The sequence below is a fragment of the Euprymna scolopes genome, chromosome 42 (assembly GCF_053919585.1).
Source record: "Euprymna scolopes isolate OS-2025 chromosome 42, ASM5391958v1, whole genome shotgun sequence".
Classification (NCBI taxonomy): Eukaryota; Metazoa; Mollusca; class Cephalopoda; order Sepiida; family Sepiolidae; genus Euprymna; species Euprymna scolopes.
Window position 1 is genome coordinate 64368243 of NC_136523.1, and position 15472 is coordinate 64383714.

At 32.6% G+C, this 15472-nt stretch overlaps 1 protein-coding gene across 1 annotated transcript in view; it reads right to left on the bottom strand.

The window, feature by feature from the left end:
- Positions 1-15472, bottom strand: part of LOC145267115 (serine beta-lactamase-like protein LACTB, mitochondrial) — a 48423-nt gene that overhangs the window by 2273 nt on the left and 30678 nt on the right. The window contains exons 5-7 of the mRNA XM_080123142.1: positions 13357-13537; positions 4390-4555; positions 1-1675 (exon numbers count right to left, since the gene is read on the bottom strand). The exon at positions 1-1675 is cut by the window's left edge and continues 2273 nt beyond it. Of these exons, the coding sequence (XP_079979268.1) occupies positions 1105-1675; positions 4390-4555; positions 13357-13537 (918 nt within the window). The 3' untranslated portion in view covers positions 1-1104. The remainder of the gene's footprint in view (positions 1676-4389; positions 4556-13356; positions 13538-15472) is intronic.

Here is a 15472-nt window from a genome sequence, read left to right on the forward strand (position 1 = left end):
TGACTGACATGGTGATTACTTTGTGACTTTGCAAAATTCAAAAGCGATTTTGGAGATTTAAACTATTGATTAAAAAGCAGTTTCTTGAATTAAAGTTTGAAAAGACAGGTCAAAGATTATGCAGGGATGTAAATGGCCAATGGGCACAAAATCTGAAATTAAGATGAACTTCTTAACCTAGGTCATAGACTCTATATTTTCCAACCTAGGAGGCTAGGATATTAAGTCATAAACTTTATTTTTATTTTTTTACTTTTGGAAGGGGGAGGTTATTTAGTGAAGAGTGTTAATCTACAATACCTTTTCTTTATTTTCATACTAAAAGTATTGATTGAATGTTTCAAAGGAGACAAGAAGACATTCATTAATAATGAAACAAAAGTCTTCTACCTCCTTCACCTATGAATCGTTTGAAGTTTGGCAAAATTAATCCTTTTACAATGAAAGAAAAGAGAGGTGAAGCAAGGCAAGACAAAAGGTGACGAAAAAGGAAGAGATAAAATAAATACCCCAACTAATTGAACAAATGGCAAAATCACACCCCTACAATGATGCTGGGATGAAAAGTTATATTCAAATTCCTGTAGTAATCCGTAGATGCCAGAAACCCTTGTGCTTTTAATAGTTTCTTCTCTTGAACTGCTAGACTTTGGAATTCTCTCTCAGTTTCCTGCATCCTTAACTGTACTGATATACGGAAGTTTAAATATAATGTGAACAAATATCTTGCTGTTAAACTCCATACATGATGTCCCTGTAGATATGGCCCATAATAGTAACTCCCTTACATCCAAGTGGCACTATGTCTTGTTTGAAAGAAGAGAAAAAAAGCTAAAGTGAGAAAAAGAAAGATAAATAAAACTGAACCAAATTATTAAAAAATAATGTAAAGCTTGAGTGATTTTTCTTAGAAAAAAAGAAAAAATGCAATTCTGCCTTTTTCTGAATTACAAAAAAAAACAAAAAAAAAAACGCAATTTCTGCTAAAAATGGCAAACTTACATCCCTGATTATGGTTCATTTGTGCCATTAAAAATGAAGAAAAGACATGAATTTTCATACATAACTTGGTTGTATGAAAGAATCAATCTGCCTTAAATAAAATCACATTTGTACACGCTCAAATACTTCCGCCAGAGTGAAAGCAAGACGTGTAAAGCTAACTCCTGATAGGTTAGCCAAGCCAGCAATGACAACACCTTTTGGTGGATTTTTGGTTGGGCTGGTAGAGTCGGCAGGAAGGATGAGTAAAATACTACTGCTGCCAACTGCACTTCCTGTATGGAAAGTAAAAAATCGGTTCTTCAAACAGAATGGATGTTCGTATTTATCCGGCAGAATTGACCAGCCGAGACCATAGTGTGTGTCACTCAGCTCAGTCATTTTAGCTCCTTCAGCAGGTTTCCACAGGTTTATCATTGTTGATCGTTTCAGATAACCTGGCTTGTTCTGATGGACATCCGATATAAGCGTTTTGGCCCTTAATTCTGTATTTGAATGATCATCGTTTTCAGAATCTTCTTCGCATCCAATGTATTGGAAACTGTAAAGCATGGCGTTACCAAATTTGATTAAATCCCCAACATTTGATAAAAACCCACCCCCGGCCCATTTGTAAGAATTATCAACATAAGGTACGTTAACCACATGTCCAGTCTTTGAGGTTCGGTAAAATCTGAAAGAGAAATCACAAATTTTTTAATCAAATTGTTAGAGATTGTGAAAAAATAAAGCATAAGTTTGGGATGTACATACATGTATATGTTCATTTATGGTGGATGTGTGTGCGTGGATGCGTGTGTGTGGATGTGTATGTGTGTGTGTGTACATGTGTACATACATATATATGTTCATTTATGGTGGATGTGTGTGTGTGTACATGTGTACATACATATATATGCTCATTTGTGATGATGTGTGTGTGTGTGTGTGCATACATATACATATACACATTTATGGCAGAGCAATTGGTCTGGGAATGCCTGCCACAGGTGAACATTTATTGGAGAACAAGTCTAATGCAAAAAACTTAATGTGATGAGGCATTTTCTGCAAAGAATGCAATCTAAACATCACATTATATAATTGAACAAGTTTGAATATATTGATAAAATGAATTTAAAACCAATATTTTTTCAAAAGTGCTCAATACAAGGTAGAGCATTATAAATATAATTTATATAACCATTTAAGGTGCTCTATACAAATTAATTAATGTTTTGGTAACACTGAACCTTATCAGGGCCACAAGTAAATCAAATTGTCAAAAAAAAAAAAAAAAAAAGAAGAAAGAAAAAAAAATCAGATATTGAGTGTTCATACAGACAAAACATTTATAACTAAGCAGCAGTAGCTATCCAATATGTAAACATGTCTTAATGTCATAACAGTTAAAAATGGTGAGAAGTGTTCAGAAACGTCTTCCCCAAATCATAGCTTCGCCTCTATATTATTCTAAAAACTTGTATATCGGAGTATTCACATAGATGCAAGCAACACGCATGCATAACAGAATATACATTTCTACACATAAACTATGACATGCACGCAAACAAGCACACCCATGTATCATTAGTAGGGCTATGGCATTATTTTGACTCTCGAGTATATATCAGTTAATATCTTATATGTTTTTAGATAGAGTGATGTAATTCTCGATTGATTAACTGTGCTTAACTGGGTCAGATATATACTTGAGAGTCAAAGCAATGATAAGAATATTCTCTTGTCATAATCCTAATCATAAGTTAAGATTCTCACATATCGAACACATGACATGATTAACTTACTATTCAAACCTACTGAGAATGTTGCAAAACACACACATTACTATCTCATAAACTCTACATATCATGCACAGATACACAATCTGCATACAAATATACTTAAACCAGTAAAAGATATATAACAGCAATATTTACACTCCTAGATAATTTAGATAATAAAAGAGATTTCAGCATTAAAAACAGTCAACAAAAGTAGGAGACAACTTTTTTTCTTTACTTAAAATTAACCGATTAATACAACATGGTACAATAAATTCAATTTGGATGGCATAACTATTGAGAATGAAGCTACTAATGAGGCACAAATTCCTCTGATTAATCAGAAAGCGACTTGCCTGGAGACAGAGAGCTAATAGTGTCTGCTGATAATGCGTTTGCATGCATGAACCAACAGATCATATGCTACCTTGCAAAACGACTTGTCTGGAGACAAGGAAACAGTTGTGTCTGCCCAGAGAAATGAACATGTGAAGAGGTATGGGTGTCATCACTTGTATGACATGGGGTGTAAAGAACATGAGGTTGAATGACCTTACAAAGAGGATGCATGTGTTTTGACACTATTCATGGGGAAAGCAGGATAAATACTTTCTTGAGAACCAGTGCAAGATGATTCAAATATTGCCCTAGTAATAACAGTCACACAGTCAACTTGTGCTGTCACGATGGTGGAAAGAATGCTGATGATTATTTCAAACAATTTAAGGCGCACAAGTGAGACGTGTCAGGTAACGTAAATAATTCAGTGATATTTTGGGCAACAAACTGAGCCGTTTTTAAGTTCAGTAAAAGAGGAATGAGGTTTCTGGACTCGATACTGTTAAGATTAGAGTTTGAGGGAAAGTTCTTTTGCAGTGTATGTGTGCTTGAATCCCATATAAAACAACTGAATTGTATATAAAACAATGGTCATGCTACTCATTGGGAAAAGTTGCTTTCTTCAGAGATTTTTCTCTTAATATTCTGGCAAAACTCAAAAATCTTTGGCTTTTCGCAATCCTATTGAAATTAAAGTGCAAGTAGTGCTCTCATTACGTTTCATTTATGACAGCACCTTGCACACATAAGCTGAAACAAATTTTGACAATCTAAGTTATCACCATCACCTTGAAACAAGAACTTCTATTAATATGTACATACACACACACATCTGCCAACAAATTTACACTTATGTGAAGCAAGCCTATGAATACTTTCCAAAACATCTTCAATAAACTCTGCATGCAGCTGGTAATACTTTTTCAGAACATTTGTTTCAATAAATTGTTATATTTACAATCGCTGTTCATCATATTTCATCTGTTTTTTTTATCATACATGCCTTTCCCAATTATTAATTCCTTCTTAGCTTAGCATTAGTCATGATACACTGGGTGTCTAGCAATCACACATCTATACAATTGCTCTCAAGCGGCATTAAGCGATTAATAAAGTTTTGGGGGGCATGAAATGATTATCAGTGTCTTTCTTTCAATATTAACATGTTCCAGTTATTTGTCTGAGCAAAGAAAGAGGAGAACAGCTTCAACCGTGACTCATATGAAAGAGAAACAAAGATACATACTCCCACTCTTGTATATAATGAATACAAAGTCAAACTTACCTGGCCCTGTTGTAAACTATAGGTTCATTTCTATCAAAACAAGTACTATGTAATCCAAGTTCTTTAAATACAGCAGTCATCATTTTGGGAAATGGAATGTTGCTAGCTTTTTCCAAAATAGCACTTGCCAAAGTCCAACCATGCGTTGTGTATAGGAATTTGCTGCCTAGAATATAAAGAAAATATTAAAAACATTCAACTGAAATGTTTAATTATTTTATTCCTCTCTGTCTACTGGAGATGCCTGTGTTTTGTCTATCTGGTTATCCAAGAATTTAGAAAAATTCCAGTTTTGTTCTTCCTTCAACTAGATTCATCAGTCCTGTTAATGAAAAATGTTTGTAAAAGAACAAGCCAGAATTTGTCCTAATTTCAGGATGACAAACTGGATGAAACTTAGATACTCCTAATAAACACAGTTATGTATAATATTTAAATAAAATAATTAATATTAACTCTTGTATGATCAATGATTTTGACAGTTTTTTTCTACTAAATTGTGAGATATATATAACTACTTCATTTACTCACATAAAATTAATATACGAGAGTATAAATTTATGTGTAAACTTTAAGTATTTACTTCAAAAGTGCTCAATACATAAGTAGAGCTAGTTAGTAAGTTATAAAATATATATGGTGATTAAGCTACACTGAATATTCTGCGTTTCATCCACTCTAGAACTCTCCAGGCTTATGCGCAAATTTTGTGGTTGGCTGTCGTTTTTATATATGCATCTTCTATTGAGATTTTTGTTAGCCAATCAGCTTTCTAGTATCCACCGCGCCCCTCCTATCAGCCAATGAACATGCACTTAACGGACAAAGGCCTATTTGACCTCTGGTTGACCTGTTCCTTTGTGTGTACTCTATTTAGCCTGGATATCTAGCTTCTTGACCTGTTTTAAATCTAGGTTAGTTTATATATATATATATATATACACACATACATATATACACATACATATATACACATACACACATACATATATGCACATACATATATATATATACACATACATATATGCACATACATATATATATATATACATACACATACATGCACATACATATATATATATATACATACACATACATATATATATATATATATATATACACACACATACATATATATACATACATACATACATACATACATACAGGTGTGATAGTTTATGTATATTCATGTTTATTTAGTTTATTTATTTGTTTATTTTCTATTGTTTTTGTTAGTTTTAAAATTATTTTGTATCTCTATCCTAGAGTAAATTTTATCTTGTGAACACAGTTGTTCGCTATTTTTCTTCTACAGTTTAATAGATGTTGGGGTTCTTTAAAGTACAGGATAGCAAATTTTTCATGAAGGCATAATCTAAATGGGTCATCTAAGTTTCTACATGTGGTAGCTTGTCTTATTATTTTCCATTCGACTACCGGCAAATGTCCGCTTTCCTTGAGTTCCCAGTATTTATTTGCTTGCGTTGTTTTCATACAGTGTTTTTTATTGTTGAAGTACTTTTGTGGTCATAATATCGAGTTTTGAAATCTTAGGATGTCATACTTATATATATATATTATTAATTCTCCATGGTCACATGTCTCATCATTATTGCAGCTTATAATCATGGCAGGATTTGAAACTTCAACCTCAGAGACTGCAGTCAAGTGCTTTACTAAGTTATGATGGTCCTGTCTGAAATATGTGATCTTTTTATTGATTCTAAATGTTTTTCAATTATTAGTTATTATTAATGATATTTACGGTGTTATTATTAATGATATTTACTGTGTTAAAATATCATATATATTTACACAAATATATATTTATTTTTGTGCAGTTCTCAGTTTTTGCTTTATAGCGGAGCCTGTGGATGCTGGCCAATTTCTTCTCCATAACTGTTGTTTTATCCCCTTTAAATCTTTTATTTTTTTTATCACAACTTAAAATACTCTTCCCAATCTATTAGATATAGACGTTTCCACATTAAACTCATAGCCTTAACTTAGAAACAATCTATAATTTATGACTACTCATTCCACACAATTGATTTGCTTCAATCTTGTGACTCCTGCTGATAATTTCATCCTAAAGTCATTACTTGTCTGTTTCACTTGACCCCTTATTTCTGCCTTAATTCTTGCACCACTTCAACGTTATTTTGTCTGGGTCATTGTGACATTGGCTTTTCTATTCAATCACCGTTCGTCTTTTCTGTTTCTTTATTCGTATTTAGAAAGTTAGCCTCGGCAGAAGCGTCTTGAAATTTCTCCATTTATACATTCTACGCACAATTTATCTTTCTTTTTATAATAATATATTGAACTCAGTCGTTTTTTCTTGTACCCATTTGTGAAATATTTTCATGGAATTCTGCCTTTTGGATGACATGCAAATACCTTCCAGTAATGCGATTCCTTTGGATTTTTACTTTTGGAAACTTTTCTTGGATTTTACCATTATTGGATATTCTACTCTTCATCCGACCATCCATTCATGTGAAATCATTTTTCTTCCCCCCCCCCTTTTCCCTCTGCTTCACTATATTTTATCTTTTACTTTTTTCAGTTTCATTAAATACTTTGCAAGCAAAATCCGATTCCGCATTTTGCTAATTTCTACGAGAAGGGAAGTATTTCTTTCGAAACTCTATGGATTAAGGACAATCCACTTAATTTGTGTCTCCTTTTTGAAAATTAAATATGTTTTTAACTCTTCTTACACTGTTTTTAAGATGATGTTTTATTAATTCTTTGTTACATATATATATATATATATATATATATATATATATATATATATATATATATATATATATATATATTAGACTACGAATTAGTGCTTGTAAATATTTCTCCTCAGGTGTCTATTAAATCAATAACTTGTATATATAAATATATATTTCATTAAATAAAATGTCTATTAATTCTATTTTCAATCCTTTCCAACTTCTGAATAAGTCTTCACTTCTAGCATGAACTAGCTGATGTAATCACTATATTTATCATAAGTCCGAGTACTTTCCAATCCTTCAGGATTCATTGTTAGGGATAAATTAATCTAACTGGTTTTGAACAATTTATATACGTTTTTTTTTTCTTTCCCTTCCCTCATTGGTTAATTATTTTTTTTTTTTCATTGGTTAATTATTTTATTTATTTATTTTTTTTTCATTGGTTAATTATTTTATTTATTTATTCTTTTTCATTGGTTAATTATTTTATTTTATTTATTTATTTATTTTTATCCTTTTTTTTCTTTGGTTAACATTAATAGCATCCTGCAATGTTTGTAAAGTTATTAAAATTATTAACTTTACAAACATTTCAGGATGTTAATACTCTTGGTAAAGTTTATTTTATTAATATTAGTTTGTTTTAGTTTTTATTAGTAATGCTTCTAGTATTTCAAGTTTTCATTTATTATTGGTTCAAGTATTGTCATGTGTTGTCAATTAAGATTTTTCAAAATTGGGACAGGAATGTTGATTAGTCAAGTGGTTAAATACAGCACTGTTTTTGGAGTGATGCATGGTTAATCTCTTTAACTTTTTCATCTATTCTATAATTATAATAATTATTTTAATTATAATAATTAATTTGGTTTTTATAATAAAGTTTTATACGTGTAGTAGGTATAGGCGTGGATCATGTATTATTTTGGTTAACATTTCTAAATTTCTTAATTTGTTCATCAATAACATTTTTTGATTAATTTGTTTATCAATAACATGGTTGGAATATCAATTATTTACTAACATTTGTTTAATATTGTTGAATTCATGTTCTAAAATAGTTTGGGAAGAGTTAGGGTTAGGAAGTTGTTAATTAAAGCAGTTTTGTAACATCAGCCAGTTCCTGCCAGAAGTGAAGACTGTTATTCAGAAGTTGGAAAGGATCAAAAATAGATTTAATAGCCAGAAATCGTCCATTTTATTTAATGAAATATGCCTAAGAGGAAAAATGCTGCCTACACACACACACACACATGATATGACAGAAAAGAATAGATAAATATTTTTCCTAAGACTGATATATGCTTATTCTAATATTATTTCAGATAAAAATAGTGCTGAAATAAGCGAATATCTCATTAAAATTGCATCTAACAACATTAAAGTATGTTATGAACCAAAGGAGCATCAGACCTATCAGAATTTTCTGCGAGGACGAATCGTGAGTCAACATGAAGGTGGTCTTAGTCAGCATAAAAAAGCAAGAAATCTTTCAATACCTCTTTCTACTGTTAACAGAGTGATTGTACAATTATTCACAAGAGAGGACAAAGAGTGTACAAAACCTCACCCAGGTCGACCCAGTCCCTCTGAAAGAACCTTGTGTGTTGTGAAAAGAAATGTTGAAGAGGATCCTCAGTGCAAAGCCTCTGAATTTGCAACACAAGCTGGTGTCAGTCCCAGAACAGCTGTTAGATATCTTCACAAGTTGGGCTACTATGTTAGAGCTACAAGAAGGAAACCTCTTCTTCATCCTGCCAATATCAAGTACAGAAAAGATTGGGCTCGTGAGATAGTGGAGAAACCTATGACCTTTTGGATTAATGTCATTTTCACTGATGGGTCATGATTTGCATCATTTCCCAACAGTGGAAGGGCATGGGTATGGAGGCTCCCTCAACAAGAGGTTGACTGCAGCCAGCGTTGAAACCCGAGGGTTTCTCGGTTATGGCGTAGGGTGCAATTTGGAATGATGTTCCCTCAGACCTGGTGGAGTGTGAAGGAAACATCAATTCTGCTATGTTTCAAGATTACATGAAGGACTCTCAAGTGGTAAAATGAAGCAAGTAAACTCCCTATTTATGAAAGATGGAGCTCCTTGTCCATCTGCTATAGCAACACAATATTGGTTGAGTGAAAATGGGATTAATAAACTTCCATGGCCAAGTCAATCCCCAGATATGAATCCAATTGAAAACCTTTGAAGCGTATTAGACCAGAACCTTTGCAAAAAGAAAATGAAGCCATCTTCTAAGCCTGAACTTTTAGCATTATTGCGTCAAACATGGCACAAAATTTCTCAAGACGATATTCATCAACTGATCAATGTCATGCCCAGAAGAGTTCTAGCATTAAAAACAACAAAGAGAATATCAACCAAGTTATTAAAATTGTGACCATTTATTTTTTATTTTGTTCTATAAATTATATGTTTATTGAACTAAACTGTTTCTATGTGTGTCTATTCTTTTCTGTCATGTCTGTATATGGATGAAAATATGAAATTATATATATGAAACGCTTATACCATTAAGAATACTTAAGGATGGGAACTGTTTGGGAAATATAAACTAAGAGGCTGTCAACTAATGTTTATACAACATTCATGACTTCTGCTCGTTTGAACACTCTTGATTGTCTAATGTTTGCGCATGAATTGTGCGTTTATTAGTTGTTGATTTCCTTCATTCCTGTGGCAATTGTTTGGTGACCCAGAGGTAAAGGCTTAATGAATGGAGCCAAAGGTGACTTTGAATCTCCTGACCAGCAAGAATTGTCACCTCCTACACTGTGGATTGGGTATGCATGAAACACTAGTGTCTTTAGGTATAAAAGAATAATTATTATTTAATTATGTTTGTTTATATATATATATATATGTATATATTTCTTGATGACATACAAAATCAGGGAAAGTAGCCACGCAATATCTATTGGTTTCTAACATAAAAATCAAGTTTGTTCAGAGATGCGTTACTCAATCAAATGGCTACTGAATGCTTTAATGGGGGCAGCCATTTATTTGAAGACTGGAATTTTTGTCCATGAACTTATGTCATAGATATTGCATGGTTTATCATAAAACTTGTTGATATTGGATTTAAAGCAGTCCCACAGTAATGTGTTGCACATTTTTCTTAAATTGTTTTAAGTTATGTAGATGTTACTAAGACTCTGTGCATGTTGCTTGCCTGCATTCTTTTCATCAAGAGAGGGAAAAGAAAGAGGGTCTATCATAACATCACAAAAAGAGAAAAAGAGAGAAAAGAAATAAAAAATGTAATGAACAAGAAAAGAAAACAAACTCATGTGTAACAAGCCACGTGTGTGTGGTCCCCCTCTGGTGCTGCATGTGATATTACGCCACAAAAAATAGTGAAGAAACGATGAATGTGAGAAGTGTGAAGGGCCAACATTGCCTTCACATTTTCGCCAAATTTCAGAAAAATCTAATAGATGGGGCAAAAGTTATGGGGTATAAAGTAATCTTTTTGCAATTTTGGGGCATTTGTGATCCCTTTTGAGCTCCTGGGAATGCTGAATCCCAGTAAAAATGGACAAACAGTGCAATTTCATGTCTTAGGACATGTATATTTAAATTCAGCACCATGGAAAACCACTATATAGACATACATATAAAGTTTTTGAGTAGTATGAAAAAAGAGCTCCATGTTTTTTTAGCCCCAAAAGTGCCAGAGGGAAGCGAACCATAATTTTGCCAGGGTCACCCATACAGGATTTATATTAAGAACAATAGGCTCCACATTTTGGCCAAGTTTCAGAAAAAATCTAATGGATGGATCAAAAGTTATGGAGCAAAACATGTCATTTTGGGGCATTTTTGATCTCTTTTGAGCCCATGGGGACGCAATAGGAATTTTCGCAAAAAAAAATGTTTTTACTGTGCACATCAATTTAATGAAACACAATTTGTGGCAAAATTTCAGGAAAAACTAATGGACACACACACAGACGCCACTGAAAACATAGGTGCCTCTCCACTAAATCAGGGAACCAAAAAAGAGAGTTTTCATTTTTTCATCATTAACATGAAATTGACTTCCAAAATATCTCTGGCCAGGTTTTTATTTATCCATCTTTCTCTCAAATCCAATTTTATCATTTTCACTCATGCTTTTCCCTGTGAAATGAACCTGCGACCTTAACTGTTCTACATCTACTCACTCAAGAACTTTCATCCATTCTTTCAAAATAGATATACCATTAAAGTCGCCTGTTCTGCATACATCTCCCTATACTCTTCAGGTTTAATCTTCCTCTGAGATCATCAGAACTAAGTCTTTACACATCCATCATATCACATTACATCTCCATCATATCATTTATCTCCATGCAACACATATCCTCAATATTCACTGGCCAGGTTTTACTTTCATACATAATCACACTGTGTACATATGCCTGATAGACTATTCCTATCATTGACAGTAGTTATGCTCTGCTGGTTAGTAATAACAGAAGTTTCTTGAATGGAGTCCATCCACTTCTAACTTTTGTAATCACACTAGCACCTGCTCCATATCACTAAGGTAATAAAACTTTTTAACACCTCAATAGCTTTGCTATCCAAATATGCTTTGTTCACAACCATATTCTTATCCATTTCCATTGACTTACACTTTTTATGCACAAACTCTCAACCTATTAGTAATTCCAATGCTTACAAGCACCAGGTTTCCTTGCCACAAACTGAGCAAGAGAACTTTCCTCTTTTCGGAAGTTTTCTAACACTACGACTACTGATCATCGATTTAGTTTTGATAATCTTTGCATTTCATAGCATCCCTGCAAGTCTTTAATTTTACAAGTAGACCTTCCGTTGTTTAACTGGCAAGTACAAAATCATCAGCATCTCTTCTAGACAATGCATACAAAATTCTTTGGACAATATTTCTAAGACACAAATGAAAAAGCAATAGATTCAGAACAAAAACCGGATGTTCTCCTACTTTAGCAATCAATCTGCCACTGAATGTGTTGCTAATTCTAATATTACTGAGCATTTCTGTACATTATTTGAACAATATTCACAAACCACTGATTTATGTAAATCCCCATTTTAGGTCATGACAAGCGGTGACCTTTTACAAAAGCGGTGACCTTTTATAAAAACAAAGAATCCAGATAAATCACACACATATATGCGTGATCACCCTTGCCAAGAGGAAATATGACACTGCTACCAACTTTTACATACACAGATATGATGATGACTTGAGAAAAGGAATGTTAGGATAGACCTAATGTTGCCCGTATGCCTTTATGGTTTTAACATCCCTCCCACCCCCTCGATTAACTTGAAACTGTCTAAGAATCTTAGGTAAAGATTATGTAAACATGTACTATTTCGATGTGCATTTTTAACAAATAAAACTTTTACTAAGAAAAACGTGACTTCTTTCTTTTTAATCACAACAATAATATTTGCTAAAGTTAAAAGATGAAAAAAATGGACAAAATACTGCAACTGGAGAGATTTGACGTGGAACAATCAACTCGAAGCATTGGAATTTGACGTTTGAAAATTATCTGAGTGTGAGTGATAACTACAGTGAGATTGGGAATACCTCAAAACTTTTTCGCACTAAAACTGTTGTATTTGCCAGCTGAATCCAACCAGGGTGATTGTCAATAAAAGTACATTAATCGACATTAGAATGTATTAATGATTTGCTAAAAATCACTTTATTAAAAGACTTTTAAAAGAAAAGCTGAAATCGAGGTGACTTAAGGGCAGCACAAAACAATAACCAAACAACTTGAAGGATTTGCTTGCAATAAGTAGTAAAAAATAATTTTAAAAATATTTAATCAGTGAAAAATCAATTTAATAAACAAAAAAGATCAAATTAAGAGAAATATAAAAATTGTGCATGTGGAGGAAGGAGACAGGAAGTCATTCTTTGATGAGACAAAAGTTTCCTACCCCTACCCCATTCATGAATCATTTGAAGTTGTGTCAGAATCAATATTTTCAATCTTCATAGAGAATTGTAATGAAAGGAAAAGGCAAGACAAAGACGAAGAGAAGTAAAAGAGGATAAAGAGGAAAACAGAAAGAAATATAAAGCGAGAGAGAGAGAGAAAGAGGTGGTGGAGGAGGAGGAGGAGGATGATGATGATCTGTTTAGTTTGCCTCAACTAAAAATATTCTTTTTTCTTATGCAAGTTTATTAAATTTGAAGTTATATTTCTCATGTCTACGACTGACCTGGTTTATGTACAAGTGGATCATCTTTAAATAGGGTAAGAGCCTCTTCAACATTGTTAAAAGATCGTTTGAGGAAAAATTCATCAATCTTTTCATCTTTCTTGTTCTGTTCATTTTCAGTTTCTTCTGAATCTTTATTATTGTTATTGTTGCTGTCATTTTCAGAAGATTCTGCAAGTTTCTGCAAAAGAAATATAAAAATGATAACCTTGAGAATGCTTTATAAAGTCGTATGTAATATACATGTAAATACATACATGCACATTATATATAGGTAATGATATAAATATAAATTTATATAGTTAAAATCGATTTGACGGAATCAATTTCCAAAGTCAAAGATGAAACTGAATATTAATATTTTCATATTTAATAGCGGTAATAAATAAGGTATTATATTCTATGGTTTAATAACAATTTCTAAGCAAAATAAATGCTATACATGTTTCTAGAGGTGTCGGAGATGGACAGAGGTAATCCAATTAATTATAACCAACTCTGTTTTCATCAGAAGATGAAGGAATGATAAATCTGGAGGCAATCCATAGAAAAACACAATAAAATAAGTGACAAAATGGGTAGAGATTTTTTTTTTTTTTTTACAATCTTAACTCTCTAATCACCCATTTACTATTTTTCAATGGTATTTCTCTCAGGATTACTCTTTTCATCTTTCATGATGAGGGAGAATTAGTTATAGCAACTTAGTTACCTGTACTTATAGAATACTCTGTCCTCACATTCAGAAGAGTAGGGAAAGATCAGTTAGAAAATGAATGATAGTAAAAAGATATTAAAAAAAGATATTAAAAGCAACAGTTCCATTGTGCTACACAAAGTGACGTCAGGATAATTAGTTGATATAAAATTCAGAAAGTTGAAATAAACGAACATGTTTAGTTTACACTGAAAGTTAGGCAAGAAAAAAAATGGATGTCTTGACTTCCATGGAAAAGTAGATATATTCAGTAAATACCTGCTCTTAGCAAGAAAAACTTCATGGCAAGGGATAGAGAAGGGTTGTGAATGATGAACTTGGTCTTAGTTAAAAATTTTAAGACAAGAGATGTGGAGACACTAGTGACAAGGCCCTAACACCACACACACATCAGCGTCCAACATTTATACACAATATCTGTATCTGTGTTAATTTTATTACATAATTGTTGGCTTTGCCATCTTGCTATCATTTTGCAAAGTTAAAACCAAAATTTTAATCGACATTTCATTCTTAATTTTCTTGCAAAATCAAGAATAAAAATTTCATATTTTTCCATGAAGAGACAAACATTGACATTTTGGTACAAATTTATTTACATTTTAAATAAGACCCTAATGAAATCAATAGAAAGAAGAAATTAATTCGCCTGAGTAATGGTGAGCATACGGAGATCTTTTTTAAAATTTACAAAATCAAGTTAGTATCTTTAAAGGCCAGAAAGAAACATTTAAACATAAATGTGAAGAGTTGAATTTAAAAACAATAAAAAAAATATGGCTTTGTTAATGTTAGAGAGGATATAGAAGGTGAGAGAGAGAGAGACAGAGAGAGAGAGAGAGAGAGAGAGAGAGAGAGAGCTAGCTAATTAGCTAACTAGTTACCTAGCTTTTCCCTCCCTCCCTTTTCTTGCTTATAACTCTTGGTAAGAATTCTAGCAAGCCATGTTAGTTTAATTTAAGACATTTTAGTAAGTGATCCAACCCGTAATGTGAAGAAGGAAAAAAAATAAAAACGTGACATCTTTGCCGATATCTCCATCGTCCGACCAGAAGTTTGGAATGTTGAAATTAAACAAAGTCAAGTCAACTGATATGATGACTTGCAAAAATGGCGATACAACCCCCCCACCGACCCCTCCTTGTAGAAAACTGCCCAGTTAAAGCTTGACTCTTCAGACGACAACTATTAAAAAATTGGCCAAAAACATTAATTCCTTCAATTAATGTTTTCGGACAATTTTTTGATAGTTGTCGTCTGAAGAGTCAAGCTTTAAAATGATACTGATCTCAATACCGATATGATACCGATTTCGACAGGGGCGGCGGATCCTGACTGTTGAAAGTTTTTGCGAAACATACAAACATTTTGCCCTTTATATATATATATATATATATA